The sequence below is a fragment of the Lynx canadensis genome, chromosome B4 (assembly GCF_007474595.2).
Source record: "Lynx canadensis isolate LIC74 chromosome B4, mLynCan4.pri.v2, whole genome shotgun sequence".
In the NCBI taxonomy this organism is placed as follows: domain Eukaryota; kingdom Metazoa; phylum Chordata; class Mammalia; order Carnivora; family Felidae; genus Lynx; species Lynx canadensis.
Genome location: NC_044309.1, coordinates 82,943,473 through 82,966,187, shown reverse-complemented (window position 1 = coordinate 82,966,187; position 22,715 = coordinate 82,943,473). Strand labels below are relative to the sequence as shown.

General features: G+C 56.5%; 3 protein-coding genes across 5 annotated transcripts in view; 2 read left to right on the top strand and 1 right to left on the bottom strand.

The window, feature by feature from the left end:
* The first annotated feature begins 255 nt into the window (after nucleotides 1–255).
* STAT6 (signal transducer and activator of transcription 6) lies at nucleotides 256–13,859 on the top strand. Of its 2 annotated transcripts, none has more exons than XM_030322982.2 (22): nucleotides 256–503; nucleotides 3,188–3,327; nucleotides 3,729–3,867; nucleotides 4,186–4,269; nucleotides 4,707–4,845; nucleotides 4,964–5,016; nucleotides 5,224–5,372; nucleotides 5,931–6,062; nucleotides 6,189–6,377; nucleotides 6,689–6,776; nucleotides 6,914–7,036; nucleotides 7,615–7,707; nucleotides 8,080–8,286; nucleotides 9,524–9,618; nucleotides 9,714–9,850; nucleotides 10,179–10,325; nucleotides 10,543–10,606; nucleotides 10,712–10,822; nucleotides 11,017–11,100; nucleotides 12,150–12,215; nucleotides 12,307–12,435; nucleotides 12,526–13,859. In XM_030322982.2, exons 2-22 carry the CDS (start codon nucleotides 3,212–3,214, stop codon nucleotides 12,713–12,715), a joined length of 2,535 nt encoding a protein of 844 aa, XP_030178842.1. In that variant the 5' UTR covers nucleotides 256–503; nucleotides 3,188–3,211; the 3' UTR covers nucleotides 12,716–13,859. The 2 variants fall into 2 exon arrangements, with proteins under 2 accessions (XP_030178842.1, XP_030178843.1); XM_030322983.2 differs by having other exon boundaries at nucleotides 271–503; nucleotides 3,191–3,327.
* On the bottom strand, nucleotides 13,289–19,836 carry NAB2 (NGFI-A binding protein 2). 2 transcript variants are annotated; one of them, XM_030322984.1, is made up of 7 exons: nucleotides 19,581–19,836; nucleotides 17,263–18,136; nucleotides 16,701–16,834; nucleotides 16,323–16,374; nucleotides 16,096–16,228; nucleotides 15,699–15,890; nucleotides 13,289–14,699 (listed from the first exon to the last, which is right to left on the bottom strand). In XM_030322984.1, exons 1-7 carry the CDS (start codon nucleotides 19,661–19,663, stop codon nucleotides 14,590–14,592), a joined length of 1,578 nt encoding a protein of 525 aa, XP_030178844.1. In that variant the 5' UTR covers nucleotides 19,664–19,836; the 3' UTR covers nucleotides 13,289–14,589. The 2 variants fall into 2 exon arrangements, with proteins under 2 accessions (XP_030178844.1, XP_030178846.1); XM_030322986.1 differs by lacking the exon at nucleotides 15,699–15,890.
* Nucleotides 19,662–22,715, top strand: part of NEMP1 (nuclear envelope integral membrane protein 1) — a 27,411-nt gene continuing 24,357 nt past the window's right edge. The window contains exons 1-2 of the mRNA XM_032593789.1: nucleotides 19,662–19,767; nucleotides 19,862–20,391. Coding sequence (XP_032449680.1) covers nucleotides 19,662–19,767; nucleotides 19,862–20,391 — 636 coding nt within the window. The remainder of the gene's footprint in view (nucleotides 19,768–19,861; nucleotides 20,392–22,715) is intronic.

Sequence of the window (22,715 nt, the reverse complement as noted above, 5' to 3'; positions counted from 1 at the left end):
GGGCCGCAGGTTGCTGCTTGGTATTATTATTAGGTGACTTTCTGGAGAAGAGTTGATCGCTTTTGAGGGGGTAGAATAAGTGGGGATCAGGCTCCCCTCCAGTCTGGCTCTAAGGCTCTGAGTCCCAGTCCTGGCTCCCTGGACCCCGTGCTCCCCCACCCGGCACAGGAGGCACACACGCTCACCCCACTTTCTTCCTCTTCCTCCTCCAGCCCACTTTCTCTTCTCTGTGTCGTCAGAGCTCCAGGGAGGGACCTGGTTAGACGGAGAAGCCGGAAACAGCGGGCTGGGGCAGCCACTGCTTACACTGAGGAGGAAGGACGGGAGAGGTTGTGTGTGTGTGTGTGTGTGTGTGTGTGTGTGTGTGCTCTTTTTGGTGGTGGTGGTGGTGGATGTGGGGGGGTGCCAGCAGAGCCAGCCCTGAACTCGCTGGACAGAGCTACAGACCCATGGGGCCTGGCAGTGCCCGTTGAGAGGGAGAAGACCGCAGAGGGGTTGCCAAGGTGAGGGGATGCCTCGGAGGAGGGGGAGGGGGGAACTCTGATTTGGAGTGTGTGTGTGGGGGGGTGGATTAGCGGGGGGTCCTCTCGGGACCCTCCCCTGGGCGGGGTGTATGGTCCCTGAGAAATTGTTTCAGTTGGTTTTGGTAGCTGGTGGTCCCGGGTTTGGGCAGGTTTAAATTCTCACAGAAATCTGGTATGGGTAAGGCCCAGAACTCCCACCTTCCCGCGCGGGTCACTTTTTCCACACCCCCGCCCCCGCACCTCCAGGGGCAAGTAAAGGCACGGAAAGGAGGGCAAGGAGGTGCCCCTCTGCCCTGGGGGGAGGAGAGGTAGCTGCCCCTCCCTAGAGGGTTGATGCCAGAGGGAGGTGGGTCCTTGACAAGCCCCTATCCTGTCCCCCCCCAAAGGTTGCTGCTGTTCAAGGGTGTGGCTGGGGGTGAGCGAGCCCCAGATGTAGACCTCATGGTGCCCCAGAGGAGGGGGAATTTCCCCCCTCAAAAGTGCTCCACGCTTGGCTGCTGTAGACGCCGAGATTTCCCGGTGGCGGCGCGGAGTTAACCCTCCTCGTGCTGAACTGGCTCCACCTCCCCGCCCCCACCGCCACAAACACATATTGGGCAACTCAGAGAAGCTCTTTTGACTTTTGATCCTGTGGTCCCACGGTCAGAGGGCTGGAGAATGTAGGGATAGAGGTGATCGGGTTTAGGCCACGAAGCAGGCTTCCGAGTATCGTGGACGTCCGGGCTCGCCTTCCCGGTTGGGAAGTGTTGGGGAACACTGGCCCCGCCCCCTCGCGCCGTGGCTCCTCCTCCCGACGAGTCTTCAGGGGGATTAAAGCTTCAAGTGCCTGAAGTCAGGGCAGGCACACCTAACCTGCTTTTTTGTAGGGTGGGGTAGGGGAAAGTGTGGCCTGCCTAATGCCCGGGGATGGAGTAGGGGAGGAGATTTAAGGTCAGGGCCTTGCTGGGAGGCTGGTCACTCAACGAGGGTTTGTAGAGCAAAGCGGAAGGGGGGTGGGGGGGAGGGGAGTGGGGGGTGGGGGGGCTGCCTTCTGCTTAAAGATTACCTCAGTCCCCAGTTGGGGTTAAAGGTGTGAGCACCATGAGAAACAGGAGAGGAAGAGAGAAGAGAGGAATGGAGCCCTCCCTTGAATTTGAAACACAGACCTAAAGGTGCTTCACTCCAGGGTGGGAGGTGGTAGAGAAAGGCCTATTGGAAGACCCTGAGTGAGGGAGGATACTGCCTTTGAGAGAAAAAAGCTAGAGAGGATAGAAGCTGGGGAGCACGGGGTATGGGGAACAAGAGGGCTTTGGAGCTAGAGTCTCTAGAAAAACTGCCCCTCTGTTCTCTATCCCTTTAGCGGTCTTGGGAGAGAGGAGAGGCTAAAAGCCCACCAGGAGAGCTTGGGGCTACTGGGTTGGGGGAGCCTCGGGGAGTTTCCATGCTCATCTTCTCTCATCTCTAGGAGAGGGGCATTATGGGAAACATGTGCTGAGAGACCCTTGGGAAAACACCAGTTGAACCTCCCCACCCTGCAGCCCACCCAGAAATGGGGATGCACCTCTCCCCCCTTGTTCTCCCATCTCCTCCTTCCCTCTCTCCATCTTTTCTCCTCTGCCCTTTGACTCCAGCCCAGCCTCTAGCTTCCTCTCCCCAACTTCTAGGCTCTTCACTCCAGGCTTATTAACCCCACTTTTTCTCCAATCTCTCCCACCTTCTTCCGAAGTTCCCTCTGCTTTCCCCTTTCCTCCATCTCCACTTCTTCAGCTCTCCTCCCACAGCCCCTCCTCCTTGGATGATGGGATCTGGATCTGGAAGGGGCCCTCACAGCTCGATGTCGGTTACCCCTTGGATTCAAATCCTGATTTCTGAACTCACTTGCTCAGTGGCCTTGGCAAGTTAGAGAGCCTCTTTTAGACTCAGTTGCTTCATCTATGAAAGGGTGTAATCACTTATTTTAAAAATTATTGCAAAACTGTAATGGGATTATGAGCTTTGTGTACGGTCTCATACACAGTAACTGCTTAATAAATGGTAACTGTTATTGGTCTTCCATTCTCTTCTTCATCCATCCTGGTAGTTTTCAGATTATCTCATGGATGCCTGGGATTTTGAAACCTTTGGGTTTCTTCAGGAACACCTTTGGAGTCAGGAGGCTGGGAGAGGAAAGTGGAAGCAGTGGAGTTCCAGGCCAACCGCACCTGCTTTCAAGAGTGAAACTCCAATTTTATACCTTTTATTTATATAATTGCGATTCCGCAGATTTAAAACCAAATTGTCTACTACTTTAAACAATGTTGGAAAGTTCTGCACTTATCCAAGCCTCCTATTTTATGAGATGAGAAGGTCAAGGCTCACAGTGGGGAGGTTCCTTGCCTACAGAACCAGAGCAAGCTCAGAGCTGCAACCTGAGTCCTCTGCCTTCTCTCAGAGAGCTTTCTCTGTCCTCTCCACCTCCCCTGTCCTCCTCTGCCCGCCCCTTCACCCCTTTGTCTACCACTGAAGGGATGACCTTGTTTCAGACTTTGACCAAAGATGTCCCTGGTTTGAGGTGGTCTGGCTGTGAGTGGTAGTGGCGATGGTCTCTGGGAGGGCTGTCTGCAGGAGGTTGCTGGCTTCCCCCAGAACTTAGGCATAGGCCAGCTTTCTTGGGCACCTCTCAGAGTGGCCTTGTTCCTATCCAGCAGGCACCCTCCAAACCCCAGATCATGTCTCTGTGGGGTCTGGTCTCCAAGATGCCTCCGGAAAAACTGCAACGGCTCTATGTTGACTTTCCCCAACACCTGCGGCATCTCCTGGGTGACTGGCTAGAGAACCAGCCCTGGTGAGTCCTAGCTGCCCTATGCTGGTCCTCCCAGGTCCTCCCCCCCCCCATTAGATTTTCTCTGTCCCATTTTGGGACTTGAGACCCATTATTCCACGTATGGTGGCCTAGATTTAGCGGACAGTCTGTGCCACACCAACCAGATTATGCACGCTGACACAAGGAGTCCTCTGCCCCCTGAGGGGGCTGAGCTATAGAGGAAGGCGGTCAGGGCTGGAACAAGGACACTTCCCACAGCAACCGGAAAATTGGGGAACAAAGGGCACAAGGATGAAACTGCAGAGGGCCTGGATGGAGAATAGAACTGGGAAGGAGCCGCTGAGCTGTGTGCTGAGGGGTGGAAGGTCAGTAGAGCGAAAGAGGCCCTGACCTGACGCCTCCTCATCCTGATCTTCCCACAGGGAGTTCCTGGTCGGCTCAGACACCTTCTGCTGCAACATGGCTAGCGCTCTACTTTCGGCCACTGTCCAGCGCCTTCAGGCCTCAGCCGGAAAGCAGGGGGAGGGGAGCGCCATCTTGCAACACATCAGCACCCTGGAGGTGGGGGCAGGAGGAAAGGGGACAAGGCTGGGGTGGGGCTGGAGTGGAGCTGGGATGAGCATTGAACACTGGAAGAAATTGGACTCTGGAAGCAAATTGGTGTTCCTGTAGTTAGTTGTTAGCTAGTATGCAAATTAGGTTTTAAAAGCATGCAAATGCATGAAAACTTCTGGAGTCTGCAGTTGTGCTGCCTTTTCAGTGTGTGTGTGCATGCGCGCACACGTGCGCGCGGATGGAGGCAGGTGGCGTGGATTGGAGGGGGAGAACAACATGGGTAAGAGCCAGGCTAACCTAGTCCACCACTCTTCGTTTCTATAGAGCATATATCAAAGGGACCCCCTGAAGCTGGTGGCCACTTTTAAACAAATACTTCAAGGGGAGAAAAAAGCTGTTATGGAACAGGTATTGTCAATACCCCCGCCTCCCACCCCAACTCAACTCCCTGGGACTTCAGCCTGAGCCATGAGAAACCAGAAGGAATTTGAACTTGAGGAAAAGCTCAACGTTTTAGGCCCCGGATGACCAAAGGAGGTTCCTGGGGTCAGAGTGCACCCCAAGCCAAGCTCAGGGAAGCTTTAAAATGAGGGACTGAGGGTAGTGAGGTCCAGGGAGGAGAGAGCAAGGGGTGAGAAGCTGATTCTGCCAAGAGAGAGGGCTTATTCCCAGGAGATTCCAAAAGGTCAGGGAGACCCATCAAAAGAGAAAGGGAGCTAGACAAGAGAAGTAGTTTGTCTCCTTTTTGCAGAGCATAGCAGCAGGCACCTCTTTAGGGAGCCAAGGCCTAGTGTAGAGGGATGGACAGAGTGTCTCACCTCTTGGCGTCTGTCCTGCCTGTGCAGTTTCGCCACCTGCCAATGCCCTTCCACTGGAAGCAGGAGGAGCTGAAGTTTAACACAGCCCTGCAAAGGCTACAGCACCGGGTGGGGGAAACTCGCCTTCTCCGAGAAGCTCTGCAGCCCAGTGCCGAGGCTGGCCAAGGTAAGAGGTTGGCCTGGCACCTTAAGAGTGTTCTGGGAAGTGTGCAGAGTGATCCCCTCTTGGACCTCACCCTTGACTCAAATCTGTCTGTAACCCTGATTTCTGCCCTCACCCTCAGTGTCTCTGCGCAACTTGATAGATGCTCCTGCCAGTGGAACTGGGCAAAGCGAGGTCAGTGACGGACTGGGAGGTGGAGTTTGAGCTCAAAGTGCAGTTCTTGAGGGATCTCAGTTCTGTGAAGGGATGGAGATTAGGCCTCAGAGAGTCACACATGGTGGTGGGGTAGGGGAATGCCCGAGAGGTGAGAAACAGAGCCCTTCCCTCAGGGGCTGGGTGAGGAGACAGGGTGTCCCTGGCTCAGGCCTCCCCTGCCCGCAGGCCCTGGCCACGTTGCTGCAGGAGACTGTCGGGGAGCTGGAGGCCACCCAGGCCCTGGTGCTGAAGAGAATCCAGATTTGGAAGCGGCAGCAGCAGCTGGCAGGGAATGGTGCACCCTTTGAGGAGAGCCTGGCACCACTACAGGAGAGGTTGGGGCAGGGCTGATGGGATAGGAGGGCGGGCTGGGGGTGGGTGTCTGCTGTCCCTGCTGGAGGACCCACAGGTAGGAGAGAAAAACCAGGCAAGCAGGTCCTGGCATGGGCCGAGACTCAGAGAAGCCAGTTCCAGCAGAACTGTTCACACTGTTGTCAGGCGGCATCCTAAACAAGTATGCCCAGTGATGCTTTTCTCTTCAAGCCCTTGCCCAGAGGAATGGGAAGCCTTTTCCTATTAGGTCTATTGGGTGGAGGCACCTTTCAGTTTGTGCAAAAGTACCGTACATGCTGGCAGCTGACCTGGGTACCAGAGTCCTGGGGAAGAGGCAGCTGGGTTTCCACAGGGGTCCAGGTACAGAGAAAGAACCTCCAACCCAGAGTCAAGGCAGGTCCCACAGCCCTTTCAGCCCTGGGGCCTTGTAGCAAGACCCACTGCCCATCCCACCCCTCCACACACACTATCCTGCTTTCTTTCTGGGTTTAGGGCTAGAGGGGTTAGGCTGGAGCAGGCAGCCTGAATCCTGTGCCCCCTGACCACTGTCCCGGCCCCAGGTGCGAGAGCCTGGTGGACATTTATTCCCAGCTGCAGCAGGAGGTGGGGGCGGCTAGTGGGGAGCTTGAGCCCAAGGCCCGGGCAGTGCTGATTAGCCGGCTGGATGAAGTCCTGCGAACCCTCGTCACCAGGTATGCCTCCGTAACCCCCCAGCCTGGCCTAGAGCAGACCCCCAGGGAAGGGAAAGGGTTGGAGCTGTGGGAAGGGTACCAGGAGGGACCCAGCCACTAACTTCCCTGTGTCTTCACTCCTCCCAGCTCTTTCCTGGTAGAGAAGCAGCCCCCCCAGGTTCTGAAGACTCAGACCAAGTTCCAGGCTGGGGTTCGATTCCTGCTGGGCCTACGGTTCCTGGGGGCCCCGGCCAAGCCTCCACTGGTCAGGGCTGACATGGTGACTGAGAAGCAAGCAAGGGAGCTGAGCATGCCCCAGGGCCCCGGGGCTGGAGCGTAAGCTGGGGCTGGAGAAGGCCTGTTGGGGTGGTGGAGGCCAGAGGAGCCTGGGGAACTGGTACCGCAAAGAACCAGGTGATGAGGAAGGGGGACCGTGGGGTGTGTGGACCCTGAATGGTCAAGGCAGAGGAAGGCGAGGGACCTAACAGGGCTGGAATGGGATGAGGAATCATGATTTGGCCAAGATGGGAACCCTCCTTAAGAACCCGAGCAGGGAGATGCAGATTTTGGGCCAGTAGTCCACGCCATTCACCCATGGACTGGCCCAGCTGGAATGCACCCACTCACTCTCTGACCTCCCCTGGCAGAGAAAGCACTGGGGAGATCATCAACAACACCGTGGCCCTGGAGAACAGCATTCCTGGGAACTGCTGCTCTGCCCTGTTCAAGAACCTGGTGAGGGCTTTAGGGAGCAGTGGCGGAGAGGGGGGCAGGGGTCCTCAGACTCAGGGACTGTCCTCAGAGAGGATGTCGGGAATCCAGGAGAAGCCGTCTCTGTCCTCACCCCTGCTCTCCTTCACCCCACCCTGCAGCTTCTGAAGAAAATCAAGCGCTGTGAGCGGAAGGGCACTGAGTCTGTCACCGAGGAGAAGTGTGCCGTGCTCTTCTCCACCAGCTTCACACTTGGCCCCAACAAACTCCCCATCCAGCTCCAGGTGAACTGAACCTCAGGCTGCCCAAGCTGGGGCCCCAGGTCCCCTCCATGCCACACGCTGGGGCCCTGAATCCTCACCCCTCACGATAGCTCCATACTTTGTGTGTCCGGTATTCGGGTGCACTGGGGCAAGGGTGAGTGGGAGGAGCAAGAGTGCACATGCCAGGGAATCGTGGTGTGACAGCGACTAGCATTTATTACACATTTTTTGTAGACCAGGGCACTATTTTAAGTCACACACACACAGTTTTCACAATAACGTTATGAGCTAAGTACTATTATTAGCCCCATTTTACAGATGAATCCATTGAGACACAGAGAGAGATTCAGTAATTTGCCCAGGTCACACAGCTACTAAGTGTTGGAGCTGGCATTGGAGACCTGGAGGTCTGCTTCCATAGCACTGACTTGTAACCATTTCTCTACAGTGAGGCCCTAATCGAGCTTCAGAAAGCATTTGGTAAATCACCGGGAACTTTTAACTATGTTGTGTGAATCCAGTAGCTTCCCTGCACTCTCAGAGCTCCCCGAGGAAGCCCCTTGCTCCAGTAAGAAGATCCCCCTTCTCACCCCTGCCAGGCTCTGTCTCTGCCCCTGGTGGTCATTGTCCACGGCAACCAAGACAACAATGCGAAAGCCACCATCCTGTGGGATAATGCCTTCTCTGAGATGGTGAGGAAAGACCTGGAATGGTGGTGGAGGGGAAGAACAGAGGCACGGTAGGCTCTAACATGGCGGGAAGGGCCAGAGTCAGACATGTTCCAACGGGAGTGGCCTTCACTCCCTCTCGCGGACTTTTTCTGCCTCCTTCATACTCTCTAACCTCATGGTTTTGTACTTCTGACCTCTTTTCATGCGAGTCTTAACAGCTATCATGTTGTAGTACCCTAAACTACTCTTGGAAAAGCACCATCTTTGTGAGCAAGCTGAGGGGGACAATGGCTGGGAAGGGCAGTCTTGGGGAGGTGGGAGGGATGAAGGCCCCTCCTGAGGATGAACGAGGATGATAGCCTAAAGTGCCCTATCCTTCCCACTTCACACCAGGACCGTGTGCCCTTTGTGGTGGCTGAGCGGGTGCCCTGGGAGAAGATGTGTGAAACTCTGAACCTCAAGTTCATGGCTGAAGTGGGGACCAATCGGGGGCTACTCCCAGAGCACTTCCTCTTCCTAGCCCAGAAGATCTTCAATGACAACAGCCTCAGCATGGAGGCCTTCCAGCATCGTTCTGTGTCCTGGTCACAGTTCAACAAGGTCATTCCCCTGCTCTTCGGACCTCACACCCCTAAGCTATTCATCCCTGAGGCACTCAGGACCTCCCCAACCTCTGTCCAGAGACTGACCACTGGGGTCTTCGCGATGCCCCCTTATGCCCATCAAGGAAGCCTCTGTTACAGCCCAAACTGGAAAACCCTCAGCCCGGGGGGTAAGCCCAGAGGATGCGTTCTCTGGCATGCCTCGTGTTTTGGTCTGGGGGCCCTCCATCCTCCCTCTTTCCCAGTGATTTGCATGACTCATCTAGATTGTGTGTAAACACAGCTCTGATTCAAAATGACTTTGACCCATTGGGAAAATAGTTCCTATTGCAAAAACCAGGATGAAATCCCACAGGGACATGCTCAATAATACCAGCTACCATGTATTGACAGCTGACTATATGCCAGGCACTATGTTTAGCACTTTATGTATGTTATCTCATTTACTCCTCCCAACATCCCTTTGAGGTAGGTACTATTATTATCCCCATTTTACAGACAAGGAGCCTGATGCTCAGAGGGGTTAAGTAGTTTGTCCAACGCCTCACAGCAGGTGAGTGGCATGGCTGGGATGGAACCCCATATTTCTTGCTCTTAGTTAGCTACTACTATATTTTACCACCTCCAGATGAGGTGGCTCGGGACTGGATCTGCTATAAGAACGGGGGAAAAGATCTGGGTGTCTTTCTTGATGACCAGCTGGGTAAATGCAGTTATGTACTGCTCTCTTAGCAAAAAAGAAAGAGAAGTCTACATGACCAGAGAATGTGTTAGCAAAGGGAACAGGACACTCACACCTGGCAAAGACACCTTCTCTGGACTCAGCTTCCACCAGGCCTAATTAAGGACAGGTGGAGCACAGTGGTTATGATGGACCCTGGCCCAGACTTCCCGGGCTACATCCCAGCTCTGCCTCTCACCAGCTGTATAGACCTGGGCAAGTTATTTGACCTTTCTGGGCTTTCATTTCTTCATCTGTAAGTGGGGTACTTATAGGACATACTTCCATAGGGTTGTAAAGATCAGATAAATTAATTTGTGGAAAGGGCTTGGAATACTGCCTGGCACATGGCAAATGTGAGGATTGGCTATTGTCATCGATGAGATCTCAGATCCAGTTTGGTTCTTCAGCCCTGTGACTCTGCTGTGTGGGCACTCATGGCCCAGTGTCTATCCTAACCAGGCTCTAACTCCGGCCCTCCTGTGTTCACATTAGCTCCCCCCCTGTTCCCCAGGAGATCCTGCTGGGTCGTGGCTTCACCTTTTGGCAGTGGTTCGATGGTGTCCTGGACCTCACCAAACGCTGTCTCCGGAGCTACTGGTCTGATCGGTGAGTCTCTGCCCCAGTGACCTGAGTAGCTGTACCTCTAGCTTCTTCTCCACAGCCAGTGCCTCTACCCCCATCCTCTCCTTCATCCTGGCCAGGCTGATCATTGGCTTCATCAGCAAACAGTACGTCACTAGTCTTCTTCTCAACGAGCCTGATGGAACATTCCTCCTTCGCTTCAGCGACTCAGAGATTGGGGGCATCACCATTGCCCATGTCATCCGGGGCCAGGATGGTGAGGTCACCCCAAGCCAGTCCTCTGTCTCCGTACCTGTGCCCTTTGGGGTTTCTTCTGGAACGGAAATGTCTTGGCCTTCCTTGGTGCCAACCCTGGTCTTCAGGAAGTTCTTCCTTAGATCCAACTTCTCTCCTCCCTTCTGCAGTCTGCCTTCTCACTTTGAGGTCTGTGAGAATGGAGACTGGTGGGTTCTCTCTCCCTCAGGGCCCCCACCCTCATTCTTCTCCCCCTTGCCTTGGTAGATTAAGAATGAGTCCTCTGGTGGAGCTGGGTAGGGGAAAGAGTGTCTGGACAGAGAGGACTCAGGGTCTCATTCCTATTGTAGGCTCTCCACAGATAGAGAACATCCAGCCATTCTCTGCCAAAGACCTATCCATTCGTTCACTGGGGGACCGAATCCGGGACCTTGCTCAGCTCAAAAACCTCTACCCCAAGAAACCCAAGGATGAAGCTTTCCGGAGCCACTACAAGCGTGAGCTGAAGCTGGCAGTTCTGAATCCTTCCTTTGCCCATCTTTTCCGTACTCCCATTGCCCCTCTCCATGCACACTGTATGTCATCTCTGACTTACCTCTCCGTTTTTGAAGCCCCATTTCTCCTACTTGCCCATCAACTATGCCCACCTTTTCCACATCCCTTTCTCTCCAATCCTGGGGCACTCCATGGTTCTCCTTTTCTTCCCCACAACAGCTGAACAGATGGGTAAGGATGGCAGGGGATACGTCCCAGCTACCATCAAGATGACTGTGGAAAGGTAAGTGTGGGGCTGTGGATGATAGCGGGGGCCCGGTACTACTTGCAGGAACAAGTGGTGGCATCAACTCTTGGTCAGTCACACATACCTCCTTCCCTCCTCTAGGGACCAGCCACTTCCTACCCTGGAGCCCCAAATGCCTACCATGGTGCCCACTTATGATCTTGGAATGGCCCCTGATTCCTCCATGAATATGCAGCTCAGCCCAGATATGGTGTAAGGAGCTTGAGGGACAGGAACGGGAGTGGTCTGTGCAGACAGGCGTTCAGCATGGGCGGCTGGGAAAGCTGGCATTGGGGGCCGAAGTAGGGAATTTTCCTTTCCACGAAAGGGATTCCCTATCTTGAGGGAGGGGCTAGGAGTGTCCGGGAGAAGGGCTGGCATCAGAAGGGTCTGCTTTCTTTCCCCAGGTCCCACGTGTACCCACCACACTCTCACTCCATCCCCTCATACCAAGCCCTCTCCCGGGAAGACGTGTTGCCAGCCTTCCAGGAGTAAGTGGAAGAACCTCTTGGGGTTGGGGCGAGTATATCCACCTGCAAGGGTGATGGGTATTTGCATTTGTTAGGAGAGGCTCCTCTGTGAGAAAGGGCAGCAAAAATCTAACACTCTGTCTCTTCTGTCCACTCCATTGAGGTATTAGCAGTTAAGATCCAGACTTAGCTAGGTTTGAGTTCCAATTCCAGCTCCACCATTTACTGACTTTGGGCAAGTTGCCTAGGTCTGGTGCCTCATCTCTAAAATAGGGAATACTGATAATACTACTAATGCTAATACTAATACTACCTTCCTCATAGGATTATTTTGAAGGTTGAGTTAGTAATACCTGTAAAGCTCATAGCAAGGGCTATGTTTAGTATTAATATTACCTCTCTTGTCCTTGAAACCCACTGTCATTTATCTGCTGTCTTGATTTTTAGTTATTCATCTGTTGATAAAGTGGCCTAGACATTTTTGCTCCCCAAGTAACACTCTTATTATAATAATTGCAGGTGATTATTAACTTTTTAAAAAATTTTTTAACGTTTTTTATTTTCTTTTTGAGAGAGACAGAGTGCGAGCTGGGGAGGGGCAGAGAGAGGGAGACACAGAATCCGAAGCAGGCTCCAGGCTCTGAGCTGTCAGCACGGAGCCTGATGCGGGGCTCGAATCCATGAACCGTGAAATCATGACCTGAGCTGAAGTCGGCCACTTAACCGACTGAGGCACCCAGGCGCCCCTGGTGCTTATTAACTCTTAGTCAAGGCAAGACATCTCCCCTCCTGGGAGTTGAGGTAGGGTGGAGACTGGGGGGTGTTAGAACCACCAGAGTCCAAAGAAACATTAGACATTAGCTAATTCAGTCCTTTCTCCTCCCCCCCACCCCAATACCCAACACATACACATTTTACAGAAGGGAAGACTGAGCTCACGGCTTACCTAAGACTATGCAGTCAGGAAAAGGGGCTGGAAATTGTTTCCTCATTCAGTGATCTTGACTTTGCAACACCATGTCCTTGCCTAGCCTTCCTTTCTCTGACTCTGCCCTCCTTCCTGTTTCTAGACCTCACCTACAGATGCCCCCCAACCTGAGCCAGATTAACCTGTCCTTTGACCAACCTCACCCACAGTAAGTGGCAGCACTCCCTCCTGATCCCGTACTCTCCATTCATTTCCAGCCTTACCCACCCCCATCTTATTTACTTTTCTGGTCTTGGCAGGGGCCTGCTCCCATGCCCGTCTCAGGAGCATGCCGTGTCCACCCCTGAGCCCCTGCTCTGCTCAGATGTGACCATGGCAGAAGAGAGCTGCCTGAGCCAGCCAATACGAGGGTTCCCTCAGGGCACCTGGTGAGTGGCAACCTGGGGGTGTTGGCTGGGTGGAGGTTAGAGGAGTGAGTGCCATACCTACCCTACTGTTTCTGTGCTTCCTCCTTGCAGGGTCGGTGAAGACATGTTCCCACCCTTGCTGCCTCCTACCGAACAGGACCTCACCAAGCTTCTCCTGGAGGGGCAAGGGGAATCAGGGGGAGGGTCCATGGGAACCCAGCCCCTCCTGCAGCCCTCTCACTATGGGCAGTCTGGGATCTCACTGTCCCACCTGGACCTACGGGCCAATCCTAGTTGGTGATCCCACCTGGAAGGGGAACCCAGAGAGACAGCTCTTCTACCCCCACGGACCTGCTCTGGACACCTGCCCATGCTCCTGCCAAGTAGCAGATGGGAAGGGTGTCCTCCTATCCCCACCTACTCCCTGGTCAGGAGGAAAAGACTGCCAGGAAAATGCACAGTGGGTGGAGCCTATCCACTCCTTCCCTCCTACCACACACCCCTGTCCTCCCCCTTCCAGTGCTGGAAGGGAAATTCAGGTTCCAAAGTGAGACACGCCCCAACACGCCTGCATACGCAGAACACACACACACAGCTCTCCCTGGAAGATGGGGCCGAGTAGGAAGGAGGCCGGTCAAGAGCACAGGTTAGGGCACGGATGACTTCTCTGCCCACCTCGAGCCAGGGCCCAGGACACCTGTGTAGAAATACGCAGACACGTGCACACCTTTGTACTAGAGTCTGGGGACTGAGGGATGGGCTTGGGTCCCAGCTCTGGGCAGGTGGAGAAGCAGTTCAGGAGATCCTAGCGGGGAGAAGGTGGGGGAATCTGTACACCTGGGTTACAGATGTGGGTTATGCTCAGATTAAAAAACAAATTTCAAACAGTCCCAAATTCCTCAGATGGAGGCTTTTGGCTACGTGTAGGAGATTGTGCACAAGAGGGCTGCGTTTCACATACAGCTGTGTGAAAGCGTGCGTACCTGAGACACGTTAATCCACGGATGTCACACACATTAGTTGTTGTGTCCACAAAGAACATGTATCTATCTGACCTTGCCTGTGTCACGACACAAGTTTGGAAGTTTGAGACACTGCACAAAAGACACCAGCAGATGTGCTGGCTTCTCTGATACATGCTAATCTGAATGTACTCAGCTTTAGTATGTCTGTGGCCCCAGTGGGTCTATGTGGCTGTGACATCTGTATGTGGCTCTAGCTTTGGTGGTTCAACATGACCAATCCTGCCCAGAGGCAGGGGGTGACTCTGGGACCCAGGCGTGTGGTCCTCTGAGTGTATTAGGGGGCCCTACCTGCTGCTTCTTTTCTATTTCCCCATCCACTGCCAGCCTCCCTTCACTCCCCCATTCCCATGCCACCCTTCTTCCCTCTTAGGGGCCATCGATCCTAAGCCATAAAATAAATTTTATTCCAAAATAACAAAATAAATAATCTACTGTACACGATCTGAAAAGAAAGACGCTCTAACTGCTCAGACAGGTGCTGCTGCGGTCCAGCCCCCAGTTGAGGGAGACCCTGAGTCCAACCCAGGCCTCCTGAGGGGGCCGGTGAAGGGGACCCCACATCCACCCTCCCCCCCAACCCCCATGAGGGCAGGAAGGAAAAAGTTGCTGAGGACTTGGGGGAAAGATGGGGATGGGTGGGCAAACTGCAGCACTTGTTAAATTAAAGAAACAAACTAGAAGCACAAAAATGGGGGAGGAGAGGGGAGAAGGAGCAGGTCCAGTGTTCCCAGGCCCCCAGTTCTGGGGGGAAGCATTGTGATTTTTAGATGTTGGACCTTCCCAGGGAATTCCCCCTTTCCCCCATGTCCAAACTGAATCCAACTGTTCATACCACTGGTTCAAGCTACAGAGAATGGGAGTGTGTTGTGTAAGGGAGGGGAGAACCCCAAATGCCCTGGAGGCAGAGTCCTTGCCCCCTTGCTCTAGGCAAGGGTGAAGGGGCACCACGCACCCTCCTTGTGTCCTCTTGCCAGGCCCCTGCTCGTTATTGCTTGAAGCCCCATAGTTCAATGTCCATGGAGCAGGTGGGGAGGCAGGAGAAGGGCAGCGGAAGGATCCAGGGTCGTGACTAGATGCCAGGGATGGAGAACATAGGAGTCTGTATGAGCCAGAAGTCTGAGTCCCAGGTCTGAGGACACCAGTGTGCCCCTCACTGCCGGCTGGCCTCAGCCTCCACTTTTACACTATTCCTGCGACCTTCCACCAGAGCGGGATGAGGTCCTGGGGCAGGGCATCGGTCCAGCAGCCCTTCCTCGAACTCTGCCGGGAAAAGAGGTAGGTTAGGAGGCTGTGGGGTGAACGATGCAGAGAGGTGGCTGGACGGGAGACAGGAGTAGAGAAGACTGCAGAGGGGCTAGATTTGTTGAATTACTGCCTCCTGCCCGCCACACGTTTACAGGTGTGGGGGGGGGGGGTCCACACCCAAGTGTGTGTGCCCCCCTCCCCTTTCTGGCCTTGTGTAGCTCGCTCTCTGTATGTGTCTCTCTCCTTCTCTGTCTCTCCCGCCTCCGTTCTGCTGGAATTTCTGGTTCTGTCAGGAGCTGTGGGGGTGGCTTGGCTCTGACCTCTCCCCCTCCCCTCCCCCCCCCCCCAGGCTCCGCTGCCCCCACTCCTCCCTGGCCCCCTCCCAGGCCCCACCTACCCTCCCATGCCCCTCAAGTTTCTTAGAAGCCAAATCAAGGGGAACACAGGAAGCCAGCCTCCCAGCTCCTCCCCCAAGAAGAGCCCCCCTTCAAGTCCCCGCCCCCACTTCCCACCCACGCACAGTTTAAAAATACCAAGCCAGGGTTGGTGGCTTTGTCTGCTGCATCACTCTCAGCCCAGCCGCTTGGCCCTCTGGCGGACTCCTCCCTTCCCCCAGCCACACACAAAGCATCCCCCTTTGGGCTCCTCTGCTTCCAAGCTGGGCAACCCCACCCTGACTCCTAGCCTGCTGTACCCTCCCACCTAGGTGGCAGTTCTATCTCTGCTTCCCTTCTTGGTTCCTGTTCCCCTAGTCCCCCACTCTCTGTCCCTTTGTTCACCCCAGCTCCCCCTTCACAGATCTCCATTAGGGTCAGACCCTCCCCCGTGGGAACAGCCCTGCCAGATCCTCCCTTCCTCAACCCAAGGCCTGGTTGGCTAGAGCCCAACCATCCTACTGCCGGCCCCCTCTGGCGACTACATCCCTCTTCCTCCCACCTGGCCCCAGGACACCAGGATTGCTGGGTGGGGCCTGGGTGGTAGGGGTGCTTGGGGACAGCACTGCTGCTGCCTCACCTGCGAGAGGCGGCTTCGCAGGCACACAGGGGCTGAGGCGGCCCACGCGGTCGTGGGAGACGAGGCGGGCTAGCCGCAGCCCCTCATCCATCAGTGTCTGCTGCAGGATGTGGCGGCTCCACAGCCCATGGGCTGGCAATGCCAGAGGCAGGTCAGCAGGGGGCGGCGTCAGCCTTGGGCATGACCCCACAGCTGTGGGCATGGGCATGGATCAGGTAAGGGACTACAGTCAACGGAACCCCCACCCTCAACCGCAGAGCAGACCCATAGGCCCAGGCCCCTTTGCCCCCATCCAGCCAGGCCTCCCAACCCTGTTCCAGGCAGTTGCCTCCTGGCTCCTTCCTCCCACCTACTCCACCCCCACAGCGAGGAGAAAAGTGTTCTGATGCACACTCACCCTGCAAGTGTCCATCCAGACTCTCCCCAGACAGGCTGGCGCTGTCTTCCTCCAGACTGGGGCGGTATGGGGGTGCATAGGACTCAGGGCCTGGGGGAGGCTGCTGGAGTTCAGAATGACTTTGCTCTCCAACCTGCGGATGCCCCAAATGGGGAAATGAGGACCTAGCAAGAGAGGGGGCTGGGGGAGACTGCACTAACCCCCTACATCCACCCTGGAAAACCTACCTCCTGTTTTAACTTCTTCAGCGGAGGACCTCCTAATTCTTCAGGGTGAAGCCTGCAAAGACAAGAGAACTAAGGAGGGAGGGACACACGATGGGAAAACACAGAATCTGGTGAGAAGCATGCATTACTTTAAGACTCTAGAAAGACGCTGGCTGAGCAAGAGTCTCCAGCTCAGGTACTACTGTTGGCGGGGGATCAGAGAGGACCTGAGACGGATAGGAGGAGGAACCAGACTGCAGACAAGCAGACTTGGCGCAAAGCAGGACATGCGGGTGGACAGGAAGCAGGCCTACATGTACCTGAACTGGAGGTTAGGCCATGACCCAGCTCCTTGGCAGGATTCTAATTTAGAAAGAACCTGGGAGAAGGGAGTCTCACCTGGAGCCCTTCAAGGAAGACAGGTAGGTGCTCTCTCGGGCCACTTGGCGAGACAGAGAGAAGAGTTCCACCCTCCGCAGTAAGAGCGTGTTGTCCCTCATGCAAAACTGGGCAGCAGCCTCATTGATGGTCAGCTGTGGAGGGGGCCACCAAAGCGGTCAGAATCCTAACTCCTCACTGCCTTGCCCAGACCTCCTCACACCCCTACACCATCAGACAAATGAAGCCCATCCATTAGATGCCTGCTTAGGATTTGACACTATGCAGCTTTCTGAAGGAGGAAGACAGAGGTCAGCACCCACAGCTTCCTGGGAATGCCTGGAGCCTCCTCCACCTGTGGGGTCCTGAGCAGTGTAGAGCAGGACACCTGGGCTCCTGCCTATATCTCTGCTTCCCCCTCAAATGGGGAGGAAAGCATTGCAGCGGCTGGGATTGGGGTGTATGGGGCCTGGGGTCTTGGTCAAGGGGCAATGAAACAGACCTGGGGAGTATGAAGATTCTCCAAAGTCAGTAGGTTGAGGCCTGGGAGCCAAGTGCAACGCTAGGAGAATGGGGTCCTCACCTCATGCAGGCTGAGCTGCTTGCCCTCCCGCCGCTTGGAGTCAAAGCGGCCATAAATGATGCTGTATTTGCGGATCTCCTCCTCCTTCTGGCTGTCATTATCGTCCATCTCAAAAATGTGCCCCACGCTCCGTGCCAGCTTCTTGTTCAGCTTCAGCAGGGACGTTACCTCCCCAGCATCTCCCCTTGGGAAGCTCCGGAAGATCCTCTCCACGCTCTCCACCACCATGCGTACCATCTCTGGCTCCAGTCGATCCGGACCACCCCCAGCTCCAGCTGCGGCCAGCCCCCCAGCCCCAGTCCCCTCAGGGACTCCTCCCGCTGCAGGTGGGGAGAAGGGGGGTGATCCTGCCTCCTCTTCTCCTCCCGCCCCAACGTCAGACTCTGGAGTGCTCCGTCCTGGCCAGATCCGGGGGTCCCCTGCCCCAGGTCCCCCAGGCAGTGGTGACAGCTTCTCTCCAAGTTCAAGGGGGCTCTTGGGGCTAAAACTGCGGGTACTGCCTGCCTTTTCCCCTGGGCTGCTGTGCCCATTGCTCATGCTCCCTTTCCGGGTGCCTGCAGTCTCAGAGATCTTGAAAAGTGGAATACTAGAGACAGGCACAGCAGGCACAGGCTGGCTGAAGAGCCCTGGATTGGTGGCCCATTCTCTCAGTGCCTTCTGCAGGCGCCGGACATGGAGGGGCTTGGTGGCCATGCCCACAAGTGCCATGATCTCCAGGAACTCCTCCTCACCGGCCTCACACAGTTGCTGCACGTCGTCCCCTCCCTGCTGGATGAAGGTCTCATAGTAGGAAAGGAGATTGGCGCGCTGTAGGACCCGGTACAGCTGCAGCTCCCCCAGTGTCCGAGGCAGTGCCATGGCTCGGGCACCGGGCCTGGGAAGGAGGAGCGCAGTAGAGAGAAAGGAAGGCAGTCAGTACAAGTCCCCCTGCTGGGTACCAGCCCACACTCGCAATTGTCCTCTCTTTCCTGCCTGCTTCTCTTCCCCTCCTCTGAAGGCACCCTCTGCCCAGTACCCAAGCCTGCGCACAGACTATGAGAATCAGGCATTACCCAGAGGCATAAACATGCCAGTGCCATCCCAGCCTGGCCACAAGTACCAAAAGCCAGCCCAGTATCTGCTGAAGTCAAAGGCTCTTCGCCACCATTCTCAGCTTTTACTTTTCTGGACTGGGGCAAGGAGACCTTGAGCACTGAAGCCAGCCAGCACACCCCTACCATGGCTGGACCTCCTCATCCAGGACAGTCTTCACCCTCCACCCTACACACCCAGCAGTCTCAGCATTATTCAAGGTGACTTTCCACACTGAGGTGAATGTAAGACCCCCTGTCCTGCCCACAGTGGACACTTGGGACCACTGCTAGCCAGTTTCACTCCCTGGTGGCATCCTATCCAGGTGGCTGAGAGGGAGGGGTGTGGTCCTTTCCCACTCAGCAAGCCAGGTGGACCTCTGCTCTGCTCAGCTCCCCCCAGCTGTTCCCAAGGGCCTCCCCTCTCCTCGAGGACCTCCCCTCTCTTCCTGACTGTCCAGTGCCCCTTAGTTGGCTCCTCTCCCGGCAGTGACCTGCCCCACCTGCTGAGTAGGTAGGCCAGTCCCTCCAGCTCAAGCAGAAGGAGGAAGGAGTGCCTCAATTGTTCTGCTCTGGGGCCCGTTCCACCCACACACACTCCCACAGTAGCAGCGTCAGTGGGCGAAAACCGCCCCAGGGGCTCCCGCCTACCCTCCTCTCCCTCATTTTCCACCCACACCTCTAAGTGGAGCGGAGGCGCGGCTCAAGGCCCCTTGAGGGAGGGGCTGCACACCGAAACTCCCCTCCGCCGCGTGCTGCAAATAAAGCTACAGAAAGGAGAGGGACGCCTAAGGCTTGTCCTGCTTTTCCACAGCCCTGCTGATGCGCTTCCTTGGCTTGAAGGCGCCGGCTTCTCCCGGACCCTGGGGCCCGCGTACTCCTTACCAACGTTAGATAGAACCAGGGCAGCGGCCCTCCCCAGCCCTGTTACCAGCCAGAGTCCAGGGCTTCCCCTGGCTCTTGGGGGGACCCCATATTCTTTGCAGGGGGCTCACATGCCGGGTCACGCCGGCAGAGTAAACGGGGGATAGAGAATTAGGTCCTACTCTTTCATATCCAGCTTCATCCGCTCCCTACCTGCTCCCAGGGCCCCCTAATTCGAAGACGCACCCCCTTTTCCATCAGTCTCCACCCCCCACCCCCGTCCCGCTTCCCCTCGTTCTCTCCTCGACCTCCGCCCTCCGGACCCCTTTCCCGAGTCCAGCTCCACCCATCTCCACTCCCCGCCGCTTCCCTCTGCCCACTAACTTGGGTCTGGGCTGCGGGGTCCGGCGGGCGCAGTCTCCTCCGCCCGGCGGCTGCTCGGCTGTGGGGGAGGGCGCTCTGTGCATGGACGGCCAGAGGCCACAGGGGCTGCCCCTCTCGGTGCCCAGCCCTCGGCGCCTGGCGGGCGCTGCCGTGTCCGCCGCTGTCCGGGCTCCGTCCCTCCCTCCACGTCTCCTCTCTCCAAGCCTCCGCGCCTCTGTCTGTGCCTCTGCCCCCCCCTCCCCGGCTGCGCTTGCCGCCTCTCCGCGCCGCCGCCCCCGCAGGACGCACGGGGAGCGAGGCCCGGCGCAGCGCTGGCTGCCGGGCGGGCGGAGGGCGTGGGCAGCGCCGGGGGCGGGGGCCGGGGGCGGGGGGCGGGCGCCCGGGCCTCCGGGCCGGCGGTGGAGACGCCGCGGCTGAGCGACGGAGAGAGGCGGAGACTGGGGGGGAGGGGGCGTGGAGCAGGCGGCGGGGGCGGGGACTCGGGAGCGGCGGCGCCGAGCCGGGGACTGAGGTGACCGAGGCCGAGCTGTGGAGGGCGGGCTTGGGGACCCAGCGGGCGGGGCGAGGTCGCTCCGTGCCGCCCACGCCGGATGCACAGCCGGCCCTCTCCGCGCCCACGTACCCACGTGAGCGCCCAGCCGGCGACATTCCTACTCCCCCCACCACCCGCTCCTACCCCACAGAGCGGAGAGCCGAGTTTCACAACCACGCACGGGTACACAAAAACACGGAGAAGCGCACGAACGTGCACACGCGCCCCAACAACTACGCGGACGCCCGCTGCCCACACTCCGGCCTCGCGGTGCTGTACGTGTGACTGCTTGGAGTGAGCCGGGAAAAGTTGGCGGAGTCTCGGGGTGCGCGGCTCCTCTGGGGCGTGCATTCCCCTGTCCTAGAGTGTGCACTTAGGGCAGGTCTGTGAGCGTGGGGCTCTGCAGGAATTCCTTGGATATCCCAGCGCTCTTACCCTGCTGCAAAAGGAGTAATCTGAAGGGTCATTTATCGGAAACCCAAGCCTCCGTTCCTGCCTCGAGTCTCTGCCGAAGTTTGGGGTACAGGAATGGGCGGGTTATGCTAGATACTACCGCGAAGATCAGTCGCGTCGGGTTGTCAGAGCATAGGTCAAGCAGGGATGGGAGGGGTACCCATCCTTCCTCTACTGGTCGCACTCTATTTGCTGAGGATGGGGGATCTGCTGGGTATTCTGTGTGGCCAAAGCTGGGATAGGAAGAATATCGCTTCTGCGGACGTTCGAGAGAACCTAATGGAAGATGGGCAGAAGGCCGGGAGCGTCCGACGTGGCTCCCTACGGAGGAGTAGGAGGGAGGAGCTCCTTCAAGGAGCCTAGCCCCCCTCCGCAACCCACCCCCCCCCCGTTTGTTTCTCCTAGCCCCATCTGGTTCCCATTACACTCCCGCCCACGGCTGGGAGGGCTGGAGTTGGGGCGGGGTGGGGGGGGGGGGGGGGCAGGGGCTCTGAAGGCCCGGTCCAGCAGCTCCAGACCCTGACAAAATGAAGGCTGGGTAGAAGGGAAGCGAGCGGACCGGGAGGAAGGTTCTCCCCGAAGTCTGAAACCTCAGTCCCGCCCCGCCATTCCGCACTTCTGAGTGGCTCGGGGCCTGGCAGGGCGTGGGCGGCGGGGGCGGGGGCTGGTTCTACATTCCGGCTCTGTGAGGGGACCTTTCCATCTCCGGTGGGGACAGGAGAGGGGGAGGGCATCACTGGGTGGGATTTCGGTAGCTAACATTCTCCTCTCCTTCCCTTGAAGCCAGTGAGGGGGCTCATAGGAACGAGCAGAAATCCCCTTCCCAATCCCCAGTCCTGCAACTGGGGGGCGCGGCTAGACGGGCTCCCTCGGGGTACTCTCCCCGACCCCCTCTGAAATGTGTGGGCGCCCCCTCCCCCACTCTCCTCTGGTTATTTTGGAGCCTGGGCTGCCAGCCGCTGGCCCCGGGTTTCCACGTGCCTCCTCCCTCCCCCTGCCCACGCTCCCCGTGACGCACATCCTCCGCCCACACAGCCTCTGTTCCAGGCGCCCCCCTCACTCCCACCCGGGCCCCTTTGAGGCAGCGCTGAGCCCCCGGTCCGGAGACGCAGGCCCCGGGAAGAGGGCGGGGTAGGGAGTGAAGCCAGCGAGGGGCAACCAACTGGGCTCCGGGCGATTGGGTCCCAGCGCGAAAGAGGACGAAGGAGGAGCCGATTCTATGGCCTCCACTCTTCGGACCTGGAGCGGGTATTCGGCCGGAGAGGGAGGAAGGGAGACCAATCCAGAGGCCTAGGCTTGCCCATTCCACTAGGAGAGTCGGAAGGGGTCTCTGGGTGCGAACCTGTGTGGTAGAGTGAAACTCCCGAGTGTTTGTATCATTGTTTTTCAGGGTTGTCGTGAGGTTCAGATGAGAGGATGTAAATGAAAACTCTGTAAAGTGCCAAGCAAATTTAAGACGTTATTGCCAGTTTGTGTCTATGTATCCTGAGATAATGTATTTATATGTTTCTTTACATCGACTTGTGTATCTGTGGCTCTGTCTCTATCTAGGTTTGTATGTGAGCCCCTATGTGTGGATTTAAAAATACATACATTTAAAAAATCATTGACTTGTGAAGCCCCGCCAGAGGCCCAGAGCGCCCCCGCAGCCGGAGCTGCTGAGATGTCTGTTCTTCGCTTCCCTCCCACTCCTGCCACCCCCAACTCTCCTCCTACTCCCTTCCGTTGAGAACTAGGAATTTCCAGCCTTTTGCAAATGGAGAGACAGAGACAAAGAGACTGAGACTATGAGAAGCTATAGAAAACAAAGATAAAAGATAGATGGGGGGGGGGAATGATAAAAAAGAGGGTGGCACAACTACAAAAATCTTAATTTCTTCTCTTTTCTCCGTGAGCCCCATTCTCCTCAATGTGTCTCGGGACCACTTCCGTACTTGACTCACCTGCTTCCCCTCTCCCCCACCTGAGTGTTCTCAGAGGCACACAAAGAGCACGGAAACGGATTCCATTTGATGGAGGATTAATATATTGTCTACACTCGTCCCTTCCAGGAAGGGAAACAGTATTCCGAGTCCCAATTTTCCAAGAACAGGGGAAACGATTGTGAAGAAAGTGGGTGGAAGAGGAGTGAGGAAATTGCTAACCAGAAG

What these genes read in the sequence shown, in the direction of transcription:
- STAT6 (XM_030322982.2), top strand. Translation starts at nt 3,212, where the DNA reads ATGTCTCTGTGGGGTCTGGTCTCCAAGATGCCTCCGGAAAAACTGCAA. An exon ending in AACTCCCCATCCAGCTCCAG is followed by an intron (nt 7,037 to 7,614) that starts GTGAACTGAACC and finishes CACCCCTGCCAG; the next exon opens with GCTCTGTCTCTGCCCCTGGT. An exon ending in GTGTTGCCAGCCTTCCAGGA is followed by an intron (nt 11,101 to 12,149) that starts GTAAGTGGAAGA and finishes TCCTGTTTCTAG; the next exon opens with ACCTCACCTACAGATGCCCC.
- NAB2 (XM_030322984.1), bottom strand. Translation starts at nt 19,663, where the DNA reads ATGCACAGAGCGCCCTCCCCCACAGCCGAGCAGCCGCCGGGCGGAGGA. An exon ending in AGCAGCTCAGCCTGCATGAG is followed by an intron (nt 16,835 to 17,262) that starts GTGAGGACCCCA and finishes CCCCCTCCACAG; the next exon opens with CTGACCATCAATGAGGCTGC. An exon ending in TCTGGATGGACACTTGCAGG is followed by an intron (nt 15,891 to 16,095) that starts GTGAGTGTGCAT and finishes CCATGCCCACAG; the next exon opens with CTGTGGGGTCATGCCCAAGG.